The 23,237-nt window shown below is 38.8% G+C and overlaps 1 protein-coding gene across 1 annotated transcript in view; it reads left to right on the top strand.

The window, feature by feature from the left end:
• The window catches only part of LOC122808584 (protein NLRC5-like), an 849,388-nt gene that overhangs the window by 108,726 nt on the left and 717,425 nt on the right, over positions 1 to 23,237 (top strand). Inside the window, exon 2 of the mRNA XM_044079540.1 lies at positions 6,909 to 7,213. Coding sequence (XP_043935475.1) covers positions 6,922 to 7,213 — 292 coding nt within the window. The 5' untranslated portion in view covers positions 6,909 to 6,921. The remainder of the gene's footprint in view (positions 1 to 6,908; positions 7,214 to 23,237) is intronic.

The raw sequence follows: 23,237 nt of genomic DNA, 5'->3' as shown, positions 1-23,237 counted from the left end.
TGTCACTTACCTGGCCGTATGGGTGTCTGTGCTGCATATGGATACTCCCCCTCCTTTGATGTTTTGGTCCAGGTGTTGGGGCCGTAACGCATGATATGTGGCATAACCTGGTAGTGCTGGTGTGCTATCAGTAGGCTTGCAGCAGGCTTCTGTCACTGCACAGACATCGATGTTCTCCATACTGGGAAGTGCCTCAGGGGCATGCATATTGCAGTTTACACATCTGGCATTGGTCAGCATTACCCTTATGTTTCTTACCACTTATGTTTTCTAGGGTGGTGGGTAGTCTTTTTGGCCTTGCCTACGTACGGCTCTATGGAGGTGGCAGAGGCCTTATCCAGTTTCAGGCCCAGGGTAACAGGTGCAAACCATCCCTGGAACAGCAGCATAGCTTGTCATGCATGACATCTCAAGCAGACAGACATTAGACCCTCTTGAACTGACAGCTGTAACTGTGCCACCTGTTAAAGCTGATCATTCTGTGTTTGTACCGTGGCATCATTCTTGGTGAGGGTTGGATGCTGCAAACGGCCAGTGTCATACCAGCCTGGAGTACATACTCAGAGAGCTCATCCATGTCTCTTTTCATGTAGTCCAGGGAGGTACATCTCAGGTCATTCACACCAGCATGGACAATGAGTGCATCATATTTCTGCTTGCTTTGGGGTGACCTGCGTACTTGTGTTATGTGGCATATTGTGGCAGCCTACAGGAAGCTTACTGTACCCTTTCCCTTGTTCAGTCTGGTGAGTGGGACAGCAGTGTGTCTGCCTATACAGACACCTCTTACAACTGTATCAGGCATGTTGTTTCTCCTTCTGGCCTGTGACTGTTTGGCACACCAGCTTTGTGTACTATGTGTTGCATGTGCTATGTTTGGGGGTTGTGGTTGCTTGGGATCTGCTTTGGAGGCTTCTGTTGGTGTGGTGTGTTTGTAATTAGGGCCTCCGGGAATGTTTTTCTGTGTTTATGTGTTTGGTTTACAGTTGTGATAGGTCTATGTGGGACTGGGTTTGTGGTGTATGTGGTTACCTTCTCCTCCTGACTAGTTTTGACAGTACTGAGTTAGGGGAGCTCAGCCTCCGGTTTGGATACATGGTTGCATCTCTCACATATATTTGTATTTATTGGGGGAAGTTGTGGGTTGTCTGTGTACTTAGGGCAGGTGTCACATTGCCTCTGGATTCACAGATTCTACTTGTTTTGGCTGGCCTTAGTGGATTGTATGTGTGGACATATTTTATTGCCATACTACTGATCAGTGATTACTTCCCTTTTTATGTTTGCTCTATCATGTAGTAGCTTCCTCATTCTCTTGCATGGTTTGGTAGTGGCTGGAGTCCAGCATGCCAGATGCCTGCGTGTATGGCATTGTGTCTTGTTGTTATTTGTGATTGCATACTCCAAGCATTCCTGGCTGTGTTCATGGAGTGCCTGTATAACATGTTCTGCGGTGTGTCCCATATTCTGCACTTGCACAGGGCCTTTCGTGGATTCCACATCGGTTTGGAGGGGTGCAACCTATGCTTTACACATGTTTTTCACTGTGGTATTCTGGCCAGGGACTGTGGTCAGGATGTGTATATCCAGTGTGATTACTCTATGGTCTGGTCTTACCAGTGAGGGATACACTTCTCATCTTGCCATCCAGTACACATGTTGCTGATTATCACATCCAGTATGCCTACCCCTCTTGTGGGAGTGGTACATTGTTCCTGGGCATTTTGGTTTATGGATTCTGGGAACTTTTCTCCTACTGTGTTGGTGCTAGTATAATGCTCACAGTGTATGTCTGGGTATTTTCAGTCAAGCAATATAATGTGGTTTGAGGGGCTTGATCCATTCATATATTCCAACATAGGCCAGGTGCAATTCCTGGTATTAGGACAGTAGTCTGCAGCAGGCTATATACTGGGAGGTGGTTTTAGCCATTGGTATTTGACCATGGCTAATCCATGCTGCTTCTTGTTGTGGTACCAACATGGGGGTGTGGTTATCCTTGACATTTATTGCTAGTCACCCTCCTTTTGTAGCTTGTTCCATGTTTTGCAGCTGTACAGCACAGTATGAGGTGTGACCTGGTAGTGTTAGGATGCTGATGTGAGCCTTGACCCAGTTGTCTATTACAGGACTGATATCTACATTCTCCATACTGTGTGCGTTTACACTGCAAAGATCTTGCTGTTTAGACTTCTGGCATTGGGTAGCATTACATGTAGGTTCCTATCCCTTGTGGTACCTATGAAGGTGGGTTTGTGTTTTGAGACTTACCTATTCAGGGCAGGCTGTGGATACTGACAGCCTTTGCCAGTATCCATGGGGCCTGGACTGATAGGTGCACGCCACCCCTAGCAGGTGGTGCATCATGTCATGCTCCGCATGTCTTCCCAGGCTGGAACACATTGGCTCTCCTTTGACTAACTGCATTACTTCAGCCAGTTATTGCAATTGATCATCCCATCATCATTTTGTGGCTTCATGCTTGGTGAGGGTGGATGTTAGTCAGGGTCCTCTGGTGTGCATATAGTACATGGTGTTACATTACTTAACACATGGCATTCATGCCTCAGGTGGTGCTTCAGGGCTGCCTCTGTCGGATGCGCATATTACACTTCCTGTACATGTTTGTGAGCAGGTCATGTCATTTTAGGCATCCCTGTTATTATTTGAGTGAGTCAGTGGGGGTATCATTCCCAGGGTCCCTACTGAGCCAGTGTATGTGCTATGCATTGCCTCTTTGCCAAGGCCAGGGCATACTGGGCACGCCTCCTTCTGCCTACTGGGGCAGGCTCAGGTTCCTCCTCCTCCGAGTCACGCTCTGCCTGTGATGGCCTTGGCAATGGTGGGGGGCTGTTTGGCCCAGCCCTATGCTGGTCCTGCCGCAGCTGTTTTCGCAAGATCATATTATGTAGCATAGCACATACCATGACAATCTGGGTACATGTAGTTGGCGTGTACTGCAAGGCTCCACCAGATGTGTCCAGACACCGGAACTGTGACTTGAGCAGCCCAAACACACACTCTATTACATTACGTGTTTGTGCATGTGCCTCATTATGGCGTTCCTGTTCAGGTGTGTGTGCGTTTCTGATGGGTGTCATCAGCCACGGCTCCAGTGCATAACCTGTATCCCCCACTAGGTGTCCGTGTGGGATGTCCCCATTGGCAAATGTCTGGTACAGCTGCGTCAAATGCCAGATGTGGGAATCATGGTAACTCCCAGGGCAGCCAGCACACACATTCATTATTATGCCCTGGGCATCACACACGACCTGGCAGTTGATGGAGGAAAAGCCCTTGCGGTTAATGTAAGCCCTACCCCGCTCACCGGCTGGTGCTTTGATGCGTATGTGCGTGCAGTCTATTGCACCCACTACCTCAGGGTATTCCGCTATTTGCTGGAAGAGACGCATATTGCTGGCCAATACCTCACGGGCATTGGGGAAATATACATGATCACCGACATGTGCTGACATGGCATCCAGGAACTGGTGCAGTACCCTGGAGGCTGATGCCTGTGATATCCCCATCATATAACCAGTTGGTCTTTGGAAGGTACCCGTTGTTAGTATTCTTAGGCCAACACATACCTTGGTTTCCACTGGGATGGTTCCCCTCTGTTGGTTCTGTGTGTGAGGCGTGGCCTGCACAGCTCAACTATTTGCTGCAGGAGCTCTCTGTCCACTCTATAGTGCTCTACTATCTCCAGCTCATGTAACCCGTGGTAGGTGACCCTGGGCCTGTACACACTTCTCCGTCTCCTCACTGTGGGTTGTCTGGCACCATCTGCATTGTCACCACCCTCAGCAAGTCGCCTATGTCTCATTATGACAGCTATGGCAGCCCCTAAAATTTCTGCTCTGAGTTCAGCTTTTTCAGTTTTCACTGCTAATAGCTTACTCCTGTCTTGCAGTGTCTCTGGAGAGAAACATCCTGAACTGCTGTTTGCAGAGTTTTAAGTGCTGGGCTGGGCTACTATTCTGCCTGTGTAATTGCCTGCTTCTAATTGTTTTCACCTGCTAGCTCCAGCAGTATTACCTGCTAGCTTCCTACAAATTCTGTTGCTTCATTTTTCCTTTCTGTTTCCTCAGGGGGGAGCAGCGTGCATACCAGCAGATGCACACTCACAGTGGCTTACACGCGCGCACACATGCTTACACGGTTCAGGATCTGCCTATTCGGGTTAAAACACACGCACACCAGCGCAAACAGTCTTACAGGTCTGCCAACAGGCTCCCACATGCTCAGTCTGCCCTACACGCGCGCACACCAGCGCAAACAGTGTTAAACATCTACCACCACACTCCCACATGCTCAGTCTGCCTTACACGCGCGCACACTGCCTTACTCGCGCTTCATGGTGCGCACACGTGCGCATGCACGCCCAGCAAGAAACTTTGGTGTAAGTAACAGTGTACACCTTCCCTTTCTTGACTTTCCCATGCTTATCTTGTGGCACTCCTCTTTCCCTGATCTGTGTCTGTCATCTGTCATGTTACACTGACCTCCAATGAACTGCATTTCTTTCTACCATTCCCCCATGTGATGTCACCTATCTCCTACTCTATTCCTCCCCCTTATGTATCTCTTACACTACTCAGACTGTGCTCATTTGCTATGTGACTGTGGGATTCAGTATCCTAACCCTCATTTACATGGGATTGCCTACTAATGCTTAGTTACATGTCTTACACTCAGCTTCCCCCCTTAGCAACCACTACACGGTGGCCATGTTGTTTTTGATCTGCTGGTCCCTGCATTGTCATTCCATGTATTGCATAAATCCCACATTTGTGGTTTTATAACCTTCATTTTTATGTTTTATACAGCGCAGCCCGTTTGTGCGGGGCTGCGCTGCGTTTAAACATCGGCGATCGCCGGAAAAAAAAACTATATTTTTATTATTTTTGCATTGGGTTACCTTGCCAATGGCCCCATATTTGGCCATTGGCATGCTGCCTGACACATATGCACCCTTTATTTGGAGCTGACATGGCTCCGTTGTGATTTTTGCAGAAACGTACTCAGTTGTCAACTGAGTACATTTCTGCAGCTAAAACAGCTCTTACACGGGCTGGTTTCTGCTTCGTGGATCGCTAATATACCTGATTTGCATACCTTTCGGCTGCAAGTGAGGTATTTAGCATATCCACGCCCAGTCCGTGTAAAGACGTTTTAGCTGGTCTCTTACACGGAGTTTAGGGCTGTTCCTGGATCACGAGGCTTGCATGGAGTGTTCACGTCTCTTACACTCCGTGCAAGCCTTCGTGAATCCTGCCCCTTATTTTTTACAAGTTATCCAGGGATATTGTCTGGACCTTTTGAAGCTGTGTTTTTAGCTTTAGAGAGCACAGTGGCAATCTGTTCTTTGGTGATACCTGATAGAGGAATGTTGAAGGATATTTCTTGGGGAGGGTAACCAGAGGTGATGGGGAGGTGAAATTTATTGGCAGTCAGATTTGCAATATCTTGTCATTGAGTAGAGATGATGCTATCTGCAACCCTTAAGAATGCAAACGTAACTGAAAAATGCCTTATGTTTACCCTTGGCTTGGGAGGCTAGTTTTGCCTCAAAATTTGCTTTTGAAGAATTGACCAGTCCCCTGATTTGCTTGTTTAGACTAATGAGGGAGTTTTTACTCTTTTGTGCACATTCACTCTTACTTCTAGATAGTATTTTCTTTCTTTTGTTGTACAACCTATTTATACCAGGGATCCACCAAGGTGGCTTTTTTTTGCAGCTTGTCCTAGGCTTATTTCGTTCTGGTGCTACCATTTCTTTGCAGTTGTTTATATGGTCGTACAGGGCTTTTGTGTACACCTCTACATAGGCTTCTGTGTTTACTGGGTTTGAGGGAGCTTGGAAACTAGTTATACCATCACTTAATAGGAGGTAGTTTGTCTTAGAAAAGTTTGTAAAGGTTTTGGGGTTAGGTTGGGGTTCTAGTTTTATATTTATTTCAAGGGTGACTGCTTTATGATCTGATCTAACCAGTGAGGACATCACATTCGGCGGGGGGGGGGGGGGTGCATGTCTGTACTATGTTGCTGTATACCTTACAACCTTTTTATTTATGAACTTTTAAAAATGTCACTATCCCACCAAAGCTTCACTCATAATATAGTTTAATAATGTTGCTACTAAAGAAAGCCTTATTCAGAAATGTTGCTTATAACAAAAAGCCTTACTCAGATGATAGCCTAAAAATATTACTTCTTGTCAAAGACCTATTAATCTAATAGTGTCTCATACATCTTGCAGTCTAACAATATAACTATTTCCTACTGTAATTTGATACAGAGGTAGCAGTAGCCTAGTATGTAAAGAATTATATTTAAATAAATCCATCTTAACACTTCTGCCTAATAAATTCCCTCTAACACAAACGCCTTGCAGTCTTTTACTTCAGCTATGTTCACAGTGGGGTACAGCACTCTGCACAGACAAAGTTGGGCATTGCCCAGCACACACATATACCAGTGCGGAATTTGAATTCTATAGTAAACCTTTTTTTAACTTTTGCAGAATTCAAAGTACCCTTGTTTACATTTTTGACACTGAATATTGTAAGTTAATAGAAATATCACCAAGGTTATGATCTTTGTATATTTTGCTACCGGAACCAAATGATTTTATTAATTTATTTATCTTGCTATATGTCTTTTCTAATAGGAAAGTCTGGAGAAGCAGAAAGACCCTTTTTCAGCAGAGGCTTGATTGCTGTTTTACTGTCATGCAATATTTCTTTACAGTGACCCTATTACTTGAAAATGTGATTGTTTAATGCTATATAGATATAACTAAAAATGTTAATACGTTAATACTTTTGTATTATAATAATGTGTAAAAGAAAGGAAAAGCTAAGTAGTTTCTTATTAATGTTGATTCACGTTCAACATTTTAATAGCTCTCTGCCAGTGATGGAGGAACTCAACTTCAGAGAGGTGTTGGAAAGGAACAGGAGCCATCTAGTGGAGGTCTTAAGTCACGAGATGGAATTGTGTTTGCAGAAAGCCACTCATTTTCTTTCAAATACTGAGATGGAGCGAGTGGAGAGTCTCTGTGAAAATAAGGATAAGTTGTCTTTGCTATTGAATGTACTCATGGAAAAAGACCCAGCACTTTTTCGGCAGTTTATTCAGTGTATCTGCATCGAATACAATGACTTCCCCATGGAGCTAGAGATTCCACTTATGGCTGCATGTGGAGATGGTACAGTAAATATATTTATTTCCTTAATCATACTTACATAAAAACTAATAGGATATATGTGAACTATAGTTTAGTTCTGATTTCTTTTTATATTAAAAATGAAGAAAAGTATAAACTCTCTGTTAGTCTGAATATTAAGATGTAGATCTAGTTGCATGCCTTGGTAAAGGCCTATTCAAGTTTCAGGACTTGAAAATGACCCAAATGTAATCTAGTGACTTATAATGATGCAGACATGGAAATGATTACTAAATCATCACTTAGTTCATTGCTTGTGAACATTTGTGTGAGAGAAGGTAGTGCTGTGCTGCAGACAAAAGCTCCTTGATGCCTATGCCCCCTGCCCCTTGTCTGTCACCTGTTGCATGCACTTATCAGTCAGTCTGTAAATCTACTCATGGCTTAGAATAAAAAACACAATACATACTGTATCTATACTGCGTTGAGGCGTATGTGGCCAAGTGACTGTTAATTGGGTTTTCAATATCATGGTAATGCTTTACTGCAGTTAGTTGGATTGTGCAAGCCAACAGTGCACTTTCTTGGTTTCCTATTTCTTCTCTATAGTACGACCATAGGGCTGGTATACATATTGAGATTTCTGAAGTGATTGATAGTAGCATTCAGAAATTCAACACATTGAAAAATTCAAAGCATCTCAAAGAAAACCAATCCCAAAAGGAAATGTGCAGTTTGTTTTTATGACCAAAATTCCAAAAGCCCACCACGCATTCAGATCAAATTTGTCTGAATAGTGATGATGTTACAGAAATATTTTTTGAAAGGTAATGTGTAGGGTTAGGGTTAGGACCGAGGTTAGCAAATATTAGTAAGGTGATGTTTGGAGAAAATAGAACAGCTGACCACATTTCAGTGATTCACTCTGATGATCAGCATCCAATTTGATGGAGTGAATGACACGTGTGTGTGTGTGTGTGTGTGTGTGTGTGTGTGTGTGTGTGTGTGTGTGTGTGTGTGTGTCCATTTATATATGTATATATATTGACCACAAAAGTCAACATGCTACTGTGCATCACCCAAACAAAAATCTTGTAGCATGCAAAACAACATTTTTAAAAATGTCCCAAAACTGCACACATGTCCTCACCCCTTGCTAATTATATACACTAATTATGATATCACAAAATGTTAGAGAAAGGCCACATTTCCCATTCACGAGAATTGTGTGATCTTGCACTCCTGTTAGCCATCTGTGTAGTCGACTATGTTTTTTCAGCTAAACAGATGTTGACCAAAGGGTTTGTGTCTCACAAGGGATAATTGGCTAGGCTTACAATGGCTCGCAAGGGCAGTTAGCTTAGTACTAACCTATGAACCTATATATATATATATATATATATATATATATATATATATATATATATATATATATATATGTGTGTGTATATATATATATATATATATATATATATATATATATATATATAAATATTTACACACACACACACACACACACACACACACACACACACACACACACACACACTGAAGTTAGGGTATGTATGTGGGAGGCCAAGTCCCTTCATGGGGATTCAAAGGGGTCATGCTTCACTGCAAAAAAGTGTTTTTATGTGTTGTTTTAATGTTTTTGAGTTACTATTTTTGGTATTAAAATTCAGAAAAGCAAAACCTTTGTAACTCAACCAAATGATCAAATTTAGGGAAACCCTCAACACACCAAGAATTGTGTTTAAAAGACAAAGCCATATGTTTATTTTAAACCAAACAGTCAGATTAAACCTACTTATTTTTCTTATTTTAAATTTAATACTCAGTATAAGATGTGCACAAGGCAAGATATTAAAAAGGGCTACTGTATGATATGTCTACCCAAGGCCAATTGCACTGGCAATATCTGGCCCTACTTCTCCTACCTCGATTTTGCAAAATGTTTTCATCCAGTTGTAATATATACTTGGAGCACCTTATGGTCTCAAAGGAGTCTGGCTAAGCGGTCCCATGACCTTGCCCAGAGCAGTTAAGGACCAGACAGTACTGCACTCTCCTCCTGTTAACTGTCCTCCCTTTGCATTCCTACCTCCCAAACTCATGACTGTGACACCTTGGTCTCCAGCTTGAGTCTCACCCTCTAAAGGAGAAAATGAAAACCTGAAAAAACAAGTGGAAAAAACATAAAATTCCTTCTTGACCCCTAATGTGATCTCCATACCTGTCAATTGTCCAGATTTTTGACTCACATTTTTGGTCTGTTCCTCATAAAATTTGTGGTTTTCTGGCAAATCACTACGATGATCTGAGGATTGATGTTACTAAATAATGACATACATTTGAGTCTCAGACTTGAAATCCTGCAGAAAGTGTATGTTGACACAAACCCTGTTACTCTAGCAACTTTCTAAGTTTCTAAGAGTAGTATTTAAAATATGTCCCTATTTCTGGGCTTTTTTCCCCCCATTTTGACAGGCTTTGTCAAGATGTATTGCACTAAGAGGTTGAGAGGTATGGTGATCTCTCTTACTGGCTAAGCGGTTCCTAATTAAATTCTTTGCCGTAGTCTATCACCGGACTGACCATAACAAATTACATTCTCTTGTTAATCATACCAGTATGAGAAACCCTTTTTTGTATTTATGAGTGATGGTCCTGAGAAGAAAAACTGCTCTTCAGTGAAGAGGCTGAACCACAAGATAGCATGCCCTTTTCATGCAAGTGTCTAGATTGCACCCTCCTGCACTGACCCAACTGACTTGTTCTTGACTGCACTTCACCTGTCTCTCACTTATCCTTATTACTTATTCAACATCATATCCTAGGTACAGGACAGCAGCACTGTTAAGGCACCTTCAGCATATAACTCTTACGTGCTGTTATAAAACAAGCAGTATTTTAAAACAAACCTCATTTTATTGACTATATGTTCTTCATTTTCACTGCTGCAGTAGCATATGGGTACTGTCTTGCCAAGGACACAGCACCCAGCCCGCTTGCCAAAGTTAGAACGCCCCTGTCTCTCACTCACTCTGGAAGATAGGTTACACCGTTTTTGGAGGGAAGTATATCAGCAACAAGAGTGAGGCAAATCTTCAGGATTTTTCTTCCACCTTAAAGAGAAGCATCTTTCTGGCTCCAGAGGAACAGTAGTCTGTCAAAAACTTCTTGCCTGACAGATAAGACCCCTTTTGAGGACCCCTTCCTCTCATAATTATTTTTTATTGAATGTCTGTGGTATTATTTCTTTTTTTTTAACAATAAACATGTTTATTGAATTACCACTTATGACACAGACAATCATATATGTTTATATAAATGAAAACAAACCAGATTGATATATTTACAGTTGAAAACATTGTACACTTCTTATAATCTTCTATACAATTATTGTCAGGCAAACATTATATAGCTCATTCAATTCCTGCCTTCCCTTAAACATCATTCCTCCTCCAAAACATTATTCTGCATGTATTATTTGCACCAATTCCCATTTTTTCTTTGTTATTTCCTCCTACCATTTTCTAAAGATCCAACTCCGCTTATTTTATCTATGTTAATATAGTCACTGCTTCTAGTACAGTTGGTTTAGACCTTGATTTCAATTTTCTTTTAATTGCTGTTTTGGCAGCCACCAGAATTAAATTCAGCAATGCCTCTGTCTAGGCAATTCTGATTCTGTATCACAGCTAAAACAAAAATAATTTTCTTAAGTTACATCAGTTTGCTCACTCAGTATTTTTGACAGACTAGACTGATGGGAATTTTTAAAGTCTAACAGAAATAAGTTCCCCTGCACGTGGGAAGTTGCACGGCAAACTACAGATTCAAAAGAAAAAATTAAGCCAGCAACTGGTGAGCCATGAAGAGAAATAATTTATTGAGACTTCTCAGAAGTACTGAGACTTCATGAAAGCTTAATTCAAACAGACCGGTTTCGGCCTGGATTTTTCCTGGCCTTCTTCAGTGTGATATAGAAAAAAGCATGCCAAATAAAAGAAGTCCTATATAGTAAAACAAAACATATGATTGGCTGACAATAGACATCACAGTCATTAAACTCATGAATATTCATGATGCATTGGAAAATATTCAGACATCACAAAATATAATTCATAAATATTCATTAAGCCATGGATTAAACAGGGCACCAAGTTTGGTTATCCATTTCTTTTCTTTCATATCAAGTTTACCATGCCAACCAGATTTCTGACTTCGATCACCAATGAGTTTATCAATGATAATAAAGTGAAATTTAGCTGTTTGATTTTTGAGTGTATGTTTATATAGTGCATTTGTGTTCCTTTTACACTTGATGTCACTCAAGTGTTCTGACATACGTAATCTGAATGGCCTGGAAGTTTGACCAATATAAAAAGAATAGCAGCTGCAACAAGCCATGTAAATAGCCCAGTCAGTATTACAGTTGGCAAAGAATCGAATATCATATACTGTACTACTGTTTTTACTGCTAAATTCCTTGGATTTCAAAATATGTTTGCAGTTACTACAATGACCACAAGGAAAACAGCCAATAAGTTTGTCACCCAAGATTGTGGTCTGATACAAATGAGGTAACATAGAATCAGAATGATGTTTATAGTGATTGAAATGTGCTGCTAAGTTCTTTCCTTTTCTGAATGAGAAAGAGCATACATTAGGTATTAACGTATTAATGTTACCATCCGCCTGGATAATACCTTGAATACTGAAGTATATAGGAAGTTTCCTCAATATAACACCTTACTCCATGCCTCCAGCTATCATCCAAAACATATAGCCAGGAACATTCCCAAATCACAGTTTATTAGAATTAGATATAATTGCTCGGATGAGGTCAGTTTCAAACATCATTCTCAAGATCTATACAGCAGATTCATAAATAGGGGCTATAACTCAGGATATGTTACTATGGCTAAAAATCATGCTTTGGGTCTACGTAGGCAAGATTTATTGACTTATAGGAAAAAATCTTTACCTAAAAACATATTACGCTTCACTACTACATTTGGCAGAAATACTAACAGATTTATGAACATCATCAAGGACAATTGGAATATACTGAAGGCGGATGGTAACATTAATACGTTAATACCTAATGTATGCTCTTTCTCATTCAGAAAAGGAAAGAACTTAGCAGCACATTTCAATCACTATAAACATCATTCTGATTCTATGTTACCTCATTTGTATCAGACCACAATCTTGGGTGGCAAACTTATTGGCTGTTTTCCTTGTGGTCATTGTAGTAACTGCAAACATATTTTGAAATCCAAGGAATTTAGCAGTAAAAACAGTAGTACAGTATATGATATTCGATTCTTTGCCAACTGTAATACTGACTGGGCTATTTACATGGCTTGTTGCAGCTGCCATTCTTTTTATATTGGTCAAACTTCCAGGCCATTCAGATTACGTATGTCAGAACACTTGAGTGACATGAAGTGTAAAAGGAACACAAATGCACTATATAAACATACACTCAAACATCAAACAGCTAAATTTCACTTTATTATCATTGATAAACTCATTGGTGATCGAAGTCAGAAATCTGGTTGGCATGGTAAACTTGATATGAAAGAAAAGAAATCGATAACCAAACTTGGTGCCCTGTTTAATCCAGGGCTTAATGAATATTTATGAATTATATTTTGTGATGTCTGAATATTTTCCAATGCATCATGAATATTCATGAGTTTAATGACTGTGATGTCTATTGTCAGCCAATCATATGTTTTGTTTTACTATATAGGACTTCTTTTATTTGGCATGCTTTTTTCTATATCACACTGAAGAAGGCCAGGAAAAATCCAGGCCGAAACCGGTCTGTTTGAATTAAGCTTTCATGAAGTCTCAGTACTTCTGAGAAGTCTCAATAAATTATTTCTCTTCATGGCTCACCAGTTGCTGGCTTAATTTTTAAAGTCTGCCAATTCATTACACTCCCAAACAATGTTTCCAGTTACCTCTTTCTTCCTCATTACACTGCCAACATTTGGATTCTACCTGAGGACAAATTCTGCTTGGGATATAAAATACCAATGCAAATACAAAGATCCTTAACCTTCTAACCTTTGTTGTATATTTGGCAGCCGATACGTATAACCTCCCATTGTTTCTTTGTGAATTCTCTATCCAGTCCTTTCTATCCTCCTCTGATTGATTCATATACATAGCTCTCAACCTCTAGCACAAAAAATCTAGACAAAGCCAAAATAATGGGGGTACAAAGTTCCAAAACTGCAGACAAATTTTAAATATTGCTCTTATAAACTTAAAAAGTTACTAGAATAAAAAGGTCTTGTGTTACCATGCATTTTTATGAAGGATGTGAAGTCTGAAACTCAAATGGCTGACAATATTTAATGAAATCAGTCCTCACTGATTTGCCACAAAATTCCAAAAAATCAGAAATTTATGAGGAACCGGCCAAAAATATGAAGCATAAATCTGGACATTCTGTGAAAATCTGTACAGTTGAAAGATATGTATATAGTTGGTTCCCCTTCATATGACTGAATTAACATAAGCCTGAAACTCAAAAGCCTGAAAAGTCAAAAGCCTGAAACTCAAAAGCCTGAAAACACAAAAAATACATATACTGAGTTTAAACAACAGAAACCATATTAATTTCCACTAAGTATAAGCAGAGGGGGCAAGCCTCCCTGCACCCCCCATGTGGGGGGCTGTGCACCCCATACCCCCTGCTACTTAAATATATCAACTCAGGATTGCACTTCATTACACTAAGTGCAATTTCGGAGTTGGTATTGTTAAGTAGCAGGAGGTGTTGGGGGCTTGTCCCCTGCTTATACTTAGTGGAAATTAATATGGTTTCTGTTGTTTAAACTCAGTATATGTATTTTTTGTGTTTTCAGGCTTTTGAGTTTCAGGCTTTTGACTTTTCAGGCTTTTGTTTTCAGGCTTTTGTAGTTTCAGTCATATGAAGGGGAAGCATATAGTTATCATAGAATATTTTATATGCCCTGCTAATTATCCTCTTTTAGCAGCAACTTCTGTTCTAGATTCAACAAAACCTCTTCTGGTGCTGGTCTTTTGTTTAGGGTACTCATATTTCTTTCTCTTTTCCTATCAGTCCTTGCTAGGTAAGGCAATCTCTTGCCTGCAATCCAAACTAATTCTTGGCTTCTTCCCATTTTGCTACCTTTCCCTGTCTAATTATTGTTCCCAATACCTTGGTTCCTTTGCCAGTTTTCTCCAGTAAAGTCCAGCCTCCTTTTGCCTGTTCTCTGTACCCCAAATTGCAGTCATCTCTATCGACTAAATTTCCTTTCTGCATTCCTGTGCTGGCTTGGTTCTTAGAATTCTTTCTGCTGCTTTATGAATATTCTGTATGGTTATTGTTATTCTCCTTAAGTATTTGCATCCAAAATCCAGTCTCTCCTTATTTCTTGAGCTTCTGTCCTATTCCATCATCATCCCTTTCCACTTTGAATTATAGTCTTCTGCTTGTGTTATGTATAGCAGCCTTAACTGTATAGCTGTGAAATACCCTTCCTTCAAATCAGATAATCCCAAACCACTTGGTGTATTGGAAGGATAAACTTCTCCCATTTAACTCTTGCCCTCTTCTAATCCCAGATAAAATCCTTCAATTATTTATTAATTGCTATTGTCACCTTCTCCTCTGGTTTATAAAAATATGCCTGATCTATGTATAAATTTAAAGGGACTAAAAACATTTTTACTGCTTGTATCTTGCTATCCATATCCATAAAACAGAGCTTCCAATTTCTTCAATGTTTGTATTATCTTTTGTTTAGTCTCTTCCCTCATACCCTTAGCTGTCATAACAGAATCCGTTTTTAATCCATACTCCTGAATATTTCATTTTGTCATGTCCCCATAAATATGGGTATTGCTGAACCAATTCGTCTGTGGGTACATAGTTTATACCTATTGCCTTTGTTTTATCTTCATTCATTTTGCATCACAAAAATTCATGAAAATGTCTCTGAGTGTTCTATAACACTGAAATGTCCTTTTCTGGTTTTATCGGGTACAAAATAACATAATCTGCAAATAAAGCCAACTTTTCTTGATTACTGTATCGATTATATCCTTGAATTTTTGAGTCCCTTATTTGCTTTGCCAACGGCTCTAAATATAATGCACATAACAAAGGGGAAAGAGGATACCTCTCCCTGGATCCTCTGCTCAAACAGAACGTATCAGAGAAGAGCCCTTCCCCCAGTTGAATTTTAAACTTCAATTCCTCATATAGCCTCCTAATCAACCTTATAATTTTGTCAGGGACTGCAGATGCTTCCATTGCGCTACTCATAAAATCCCAGTTTATTCTGCTGAATGCTTTCTCTGCATCAAGACCCACCAACAACAGTGGTATATTCTTACATTTTGCTTCTCTCTGGATCATTGTTGTTCTAATAATGCTATGGAATATTTGCATTCCCTCCACATTGATCCATATGTATCAATTTTAGCATCAACTTTGCCATTCTTTTAGCCATTATAGGTAGAAACACTTTATAGTCATGGTTTAGAATCAAAATGGGCCTATGTGAAGCTGGATCTGATGGGTCATTACCTTATTTAAGTATTACAGGCACATAGGTTTCCTTCAGGATGTTGGTGCTTCTCCTTTTAAAATTCTGTTAAACAAAACCTTCCAGATCTTTATTAATTTCTTCCCGCCTAGCTTCCAAACTTCCACAGGAATACCATCTACCCCTAGACTTTCCTCTAGATTGGATATACAGCATCACTTTTATCTCATCTCTTCCTATCCTAACTGTAAGTAATTGAGCCTCATCTACTGTATCTCTTCTTCTTCTTTCGGCTTTTCACAGTTAGGGGTTGCCACAGCGGATTACCTGTTCTCTCATGATTGGCAGTGTAGTTTTACAGTGTTGAGTTGCCAGCCTGGTGCCCAACCTTGAAGGCACACACACACACACACACTCACTCACGCCTAGGGCCAATTTAGAATGTTCAGTCCACCTACAGCATGTCTTTGGGAGGTGGAAGGAAACTGGAGCCCCCGGCGGAAACCCACGCGACCACAGGGAGGACATGCAGACTCCGCACAGAAAGCACCCTAGCCAAGGATTGAACTGGAGAACCTCTTGCTGTGAGGCAGCAATGCTAACCGCTGCACCACCACTGCAGCCCCCTCATCAACTGTACCTCTAACCTTGGCATATTTAAATCCTCCATAAACATTTCCATTTGTACTTTTTCTTGATTTCCACATTTCTGTGCTTTATACAGATTTTCATAAAATTTCATAAATATTTCTAATACCTCTACAGGATCTCTGGTTATTTTCCTTGCTAATAGGCTCCCTAAGCTTGGAATCAACCCTTTCTACTTTCTGTTGCCTGGGCCATTCTGCTAAAATCTTTTGTGTTCTGGAGTTATTATCAAAAAAAGTTGCTTAACAGCAATCTTTCTAAACTCATGCATATTATTGAGCTAGTCCCTTATTTTCTCTTTAGCACTCTGCAGTTACTCCATTCCTTCCTGTATGAGATCCCCGCTATTCTGCAATACTTTAACCTTTGTTAGCTCGTCTAAATAATTCTTGTTATTTCTTAAGCATATTTTTAAACTCCCCTTTTTTCATCCCACTCCTTAGCTATATTTTCTAAAGAAACTTGTCTTCCCTAGTAACTCCTGAATAATTTCCACTATCCATTCCTTAAATTCCTCCCACTTTAACAGATAGCTGGGGAAGTACCAGTGTCTCATTTTCATTTCATTACCCTTCATGTTTATTTCAGTCATTTTTAGCACAGGATCTAAAATAGTTATTGGATGCATATCAAAACTTTCAATTAAATGCAATTGCTCCTGTGAAATATAATTCCTCTCTCTCTCTCTCTAGCCTAGCCCAGTTTTTGTACCTTGGGAAATAATATGTAAATTCTCTCTCTCAGCTCCTACTACTGAATTCACATCTTCCATACTAAATATTTTTTTAATTTCTTCAAAAATCTGGCATATTTTGTTATATTTTCCCCTACCCCCCGATACATCCTCACTGTTGCAAATCAAAATGTATTCCCCAACTATAAGTAATATTCCTTCCTGAAAGCTGATTATTTCTCCCAGAATTTTCTTAAACTCCATTGTAGCAGTTTTAGGTGGAGTATAAATACATGCCAGCATAATTCTCCTCCCTTGCCAGTAGCCTCTTACTACTACAAATCTACCATTATCTTTTAATTCCTCTTCTATCATTATTGGTGCTCCTCTAGCAATTAATATAAGTACTCCCCTTTTCCTTTGTTAAATATATACCACTAAATAACCATCCTGAAATCCTTTTTCGAAATTACATGCTCAATTCTTTCTAAACAGACTTCCTGTCGCACAACTAGTTGCACTCTGTATTTTTAAATATGATCCGCTAATCTTTCTTTTTGTGTATTCCTGTGAGACCATTCACATTTACATAGTACAGAATTTGTTGTCATTATACTAATAAGTTATTATTCCTGTTTGTTATGTATAACAGCTTTTTTAAATGTCTAATTCCAGCTTTTGTGTTACTTGTATAAGCTAATGCTTGGCAGGTTGATCTTTTATACAGTTGCTTCTTCTCATATCCATTGGAACCTATGTCACATCTTACAAGACTTTTTGTTTTGATGAAAACACCCCATAACATATTACCTTAACACAAGAATATAAAACTATGTAAATCTTCAAATAATGAAATTTAACCCTCCTAATAGGAACAATAGTCCCAGATTTACAGCTACACTTACATGCTTGAAATGACTATAAGGAAGGTTAAAAATGCTAAGATGCATGGTTCAGCCTGTGCTTTTACTTACACTAAGTGCTGTCTTTTACTGTCTTATCTGTAGTCCACTCCCTGATGTAGAAGACAACTTGAATGCTTTTGGAAAACATTATCTTTTAACCATTGCAAGAAAAGGGTATTCTTTTTTATTGCCCTTATCAGCTTGTCTCCGCAGAACCATGAGAACCAGATACACAGTTACCTTCAGCTACAAGCTTTTCATGCTGACTGTGAACATTTATTTGCTAGAGGAAAACTTTTCATTACATTCAGTGTTCTTGTATTTACTTGTTTTCCCTTAAAGCTTGTTATTAGATCAAGCCAATGGCCTTAATCCAGTCATTCCATTATGCAAAAGTAAGAAAAAGCATATCACTTTTAATTGTATCATGATGTTTTGTCCGGCTTTCTTCTCTTTTTGCATCACTTGCATTTCTTAAAATTGAACAAGAACAAAGAAGAAGGGGAAAGGGGAGCACCTGTTTACTTTACTACCCCTATTGCACACAAAAATAACTGAAAAAGCTTTACTTTATAGCATGCAGTATATGTCATGTTTTATAAAAAGTTAAGAACAAAAACTGTTTTATTTAGTTACCTCTTTTCTTTCTTTTCCCCTGTTCTAAATATTCTTCCAAACATTAGTAACATGAAGTAGGGCATATGCTTCGGAGTCCCCTACAAGTTGAACAGAGTAAAAAAAGCCTGATATTTCCAGTTTTTCTTGTTCTGCCAAATTTCAGAAATGCAATTGATGTTGTGTAATCCCATATTTATTCATTAAATTTGAGCTGCTGGTTTTCTTCCTGTTGATCTCCATCTCCCAAATCCAGTCTCTGGTTCCTTTACAACATACTCCTGGTTCCTCTAGTCAATTCCTGTGTTTTGTACTGCCCCTCAAGCATTTTACTTTGGAATATTGGAAAAGGTTTCATTGCCATAGTCTCTCTATGACCTTTATTATCAGAAGAATGAGAAGCAGAATCTCCTTCTGTTTGATAATTCACTTTTTTGTTGGACAAACTTTTGTATTTTCTCCTTAGCATGTTCTGCATCAAAAAAATTACTTTGACCCTCCAGGAAAAATATTCTGAAGATATCTGGTTACAGCAGCTTGAATTTCACACCTGCTTCTCAACATTCCCTGATTGCTAGAATACATTTACTACTCTTCTGCCTGATGTACAGTGAGTAATCATTTTCCATAACAATCTGTTGTCTCCAACTTTTATCACTTTGTCCTGCTACAGTTTTAGGGTCTATATCCCTTAATCAACCGATCATTACTTTGAATACCTAATGATCAAACCCTACTTGTCGAAGTCACTATTCATCAAAGTACCTAAACAGTGAGCAAAAAGTTACCGAAATATTTTTGTTGGCCAACACTGTACATTACAACATGGTAAAGTAATAAACTTTAAAATATAAATGTCCAGAACAATGTTCAAAACTGTACTAAACACAACTAATACAAAAGTATTTTCAACTTTATAAACAAACCATACTACATAAATAAAAGTAAATTACAAAAAAAACACTTTCCATAACTAAGTAACCTAGCAAGTCAATCTCCTCAAAAGTGGGAGTACCGTTACAAACAGACAACTAAAATGGGTATTACCTGACTTTTAAAATAAGCACTGTACTTTCTTTTCTTCATTTTTTTGCAGGTGGCAAAACCCCCCTGCACCCCCTAATTAAATATACCAACTCTGAGCTCCCACTACATTGAGGAAAAGGGTAAACAAAGAACACACAATGAATATTCGTACCATCATTGGTATGAATAATACTTTATTTTACCCAATTGTTGGATGGTAGGCAGGGTTTAAGTGACAGTTTTTACTATGAATCCTGTGAGTTATATACTGATATGAACCTAGCATTCTATGATGGCCAGCTAAATCTTTTCAACATTTCCTGTGATGTTTAGGTACTTCAATGAATAGCAATTTCAACAGTTAAGGTTCGATCATTAGGTATTCAAAGTAATGATCGTTCATTTAAATGATTTAGATCTAGGTTTTGCCAGCTTAAACTCTATCTGCTGGTAGAAGCGCATCTTTAATATTAGTGGTCTTAGCTGCTTTCTCATTGCCATATTTGGGGCATACACACAATGTGCTCTTTCAGTTAACAAATCCTCTTGTAGAATACCATTCCAGTTGCTTATTTGTACTTTCATAAAATTAATACAGCCTGTTCCTTTCAGTTTCTCTGGAACAGCAGAAAATCTCAGTTTTTTCCTACATGCTCTGTCCTCTAATTCTACCATTTTGTGAATCAAAAGCAGCACTTACCTTTTTATACCTTTTTAAAGCTCTTTTTATACCATTTTAAAGTATTTTGAGAAAAGTTTTAAAGTTTTAATCTCTGTTGTCTGTGATACACACCTCTCTGTGATGGGTGAGTTGTGCTGTTTCCTGATTTTTTGAAACATCTCTTCTTGAACAGTCTCCTACTCAGTCAACCTTTTCTTCATTTTGACCTCTGATTTTTGCAATTTTATCAGCTCATCTGAATATCTATTTAAAGTGTCTTCCATTTTTCCAGCCTTTTGTTATTTGAGTTGATATAGTCCGTCAGTGTTTCATTTATTTTAATCAGCTCTGAGCACATTTGACTTGACTTCCAGTTAGACAGAGGAAAAAAACATGTCTTGCACCAGAGTTGGAGCTTGAACTGCTTTTTGTTGAACAGCTGTAGGATTTTTCCCAAGGATGTTTTTTGCTCAACTTTTATGATTGAGTTTTTTTTCAGGTTGTCTAAATGTCTTCTTTGGTAACATCCAGGCAGTGCTGTTAGCAGCTAGTAACTGAAATGTACCCAAAAAGAAAAATTCACTGGCTCTCTTTGATGTGTTTCTGTGTTCAAATTGAGAGAGCTCAAAATAAGCTATTACTCAGAGTGCAGCCATCTTGGAATTCTCTTGTTGGTATTATTTCTGATATACTTATATCTATAGCGGGTATTTGTGGCATTCCACCATAAAAGTACCATCTTCTTTCAGAGATTTTACATACTTCTGCTCTGTTTACTTGGCATATTTTTCATTTTTTTCTCTTCAAAGCAGCAATAGACAGAAAACTGAGTAAAATAAAATAAAAACAGTTGCAATATCTGAAAGCAACCAACACTTTAATACAAAACAACACCTCAAGTTAGCGCTTTCGTCTCCTCTACTTCCAACATAGAGACTTCTTCAGACTGAGGTACAAACAAATGTTTTCCACTTTTAAAACACATAATGCATCACATGATCTACTCAAAACGTCATTAATATAAAAAATTCATGTAAAAAACATAAGCAAAAGTAATACCAGCAACAAAAGCTTTAATGCTTAAGTCCTTTTCTCTTTAAATACATAATAAAATCCTCTCTATTATTCAATCAGGTCTATAATATAAGACTGAATGTTCACAACCATGAACACCTAATGAGCGACACATAAACGCTGAACTCCGAAAAAAGCGAAGGATGTAAATATCAAAATCCAGAACGCCGAACATATTTCCGTGGCCAGCAGGGTGATAGTGGGGAAGAGGAAATATATCCTTTTCCCCACTGTAGTGCGATCTCGGAGTTGGTATATTTAAGTAGGGGGGTGTGTGGGGGGTGAAGGGGGGGTTGCCCCCCTACAAAAGTGTGATTAATGGTTTGTTTTTGTAGGTTTTACTTACCTGTGTGGTGCTGTTGTTGTTGGAACTGCATTCGGCATTCCGGATTTTGATGTTTACGTCCTTCACTTTTTCGGAGTTTGGCGTTTATGTGTCACTCATTAGGTGTTCACGGTTGTGAACGTTCGATCTTATAATATAGACCAATTCAATCCTGGTGGAAAGCAGGCATTCAGCCTTACTTGCTAACAGTATTCTAACCAGCCTACCTCTTCCTCTATATTAATAACATTAAAACTGCTAAATAGCATTTCTAAGACCAAGAATTTATAATCAACCTTACACTTAATTTTGTAGGGTTTGCTCAATGCATTCCTATCATCTCCAATTTGAATAACATATTTATGTTCATGAATCCTTCTATTCAGTTTGTGGGTAGTTCTACCCACATAGAAGGATTTACACTCTAAACATACAGCCAGGTAAACAGCATTTTTTGACTTGCAACTAAATACACCTGGTACTCTAACTACGCTGTTCCCTGTTGCTAACTCACTAGAGTCAATATACAGATAATTACACATGTTGCAGTTAAAGCACTTTACCATACCATACTTTTGTTTAACTGGTTTAGGTTTATTTAATTTCCCTTGGAAAAAAATCTTATAGCATTTAGCTCTCTTTTGTGTAAACATTGGTCTACTTCCTATTTATTAAGTATTTTGCTGTTAGTTCTAAATAATCCCCAATTTCTACTTATAACATTCTTAATGGCAGTTGAATCCACACTGTTTCGTACTGCCATGGCAGTTCCATACTTATAGGGAGCTCTAACATCACAATTCCTTTCCTCGTTATTATCCCTGATTACTACTTTATCATGCAACATCTTTCTAACTTCTACTTCTGGATACCCTCTTTTTACAGCTTTATTGCACACAAGATTAGCTTCTTCAAGAAAGTCTGTCATTCTTAAATTGATAATCCTTCTTAGCTATCCTTTCACTACATTTAACTTAGTTTTCTTGGGATGCATACTTGAATAATGCAAATACATATTATTCTGTACTTCCTTTTTTAAAGACTTTAGACACTAATTTATTATTTTCTTTGTACACTGTTAGATCCAAGAAATTAGTCTCTCTATCATCATAGTGATGAGTGAATTTGAGGTATGCACACACACTATTAATATAGCTTATAAATTCCTCTAACTCATCCCCTGTTCCTTTCTGTACAAGAAAGGCATCATCAGTAAATCTAAACATTTTGATGATTTGATTCTTAAATCTACTTCCTGACACATGGGCTACTTCTCATCCATGCATAAAGACATTGGCATAGCTCGGGGCCACTTGACTATTTGAACTTTAAAACAGTTCTCAAAGAATATATTGTCCCATTGTAAATGCTTTAATCTGGCAAGATCTCTTTCTAAATTCACAAATATTTCACTGTGACTGACATTGTATATCGTGGGCATCTGCTGCTCACCATTGTTACCAAATAGATTCTCTGGTGGGACTAGGCATCCTTTTAGGATTTCATCACCGGTTAAAAGGCTCAGTCTTCTTCCACTTGTATCATTAGAACTGTGTGGATTCAGAGCCGTCCCCATGGCCATGCCATTTATTTGTACAT

Source organism: Protopterus annectens, chromosome 8.part0 (assembly GCF_019279795.1).
Source record: "Protopterus annectens isolate FY-2018-M chromosome 8.part0, PAN1.0, whole genome shotgun sequence".
Taxonomy (NCBI): Eukaryota; Metazoa; Chordata; order Ceratodontiformes; family Protopteridae; genus Protopterus; species Protopterus annectens.
The sequence above is the reverse complement of the archived record's forward strand: the minus strand, read 5'-3'. Positions and strand labels throughout refer to the sequence as shown.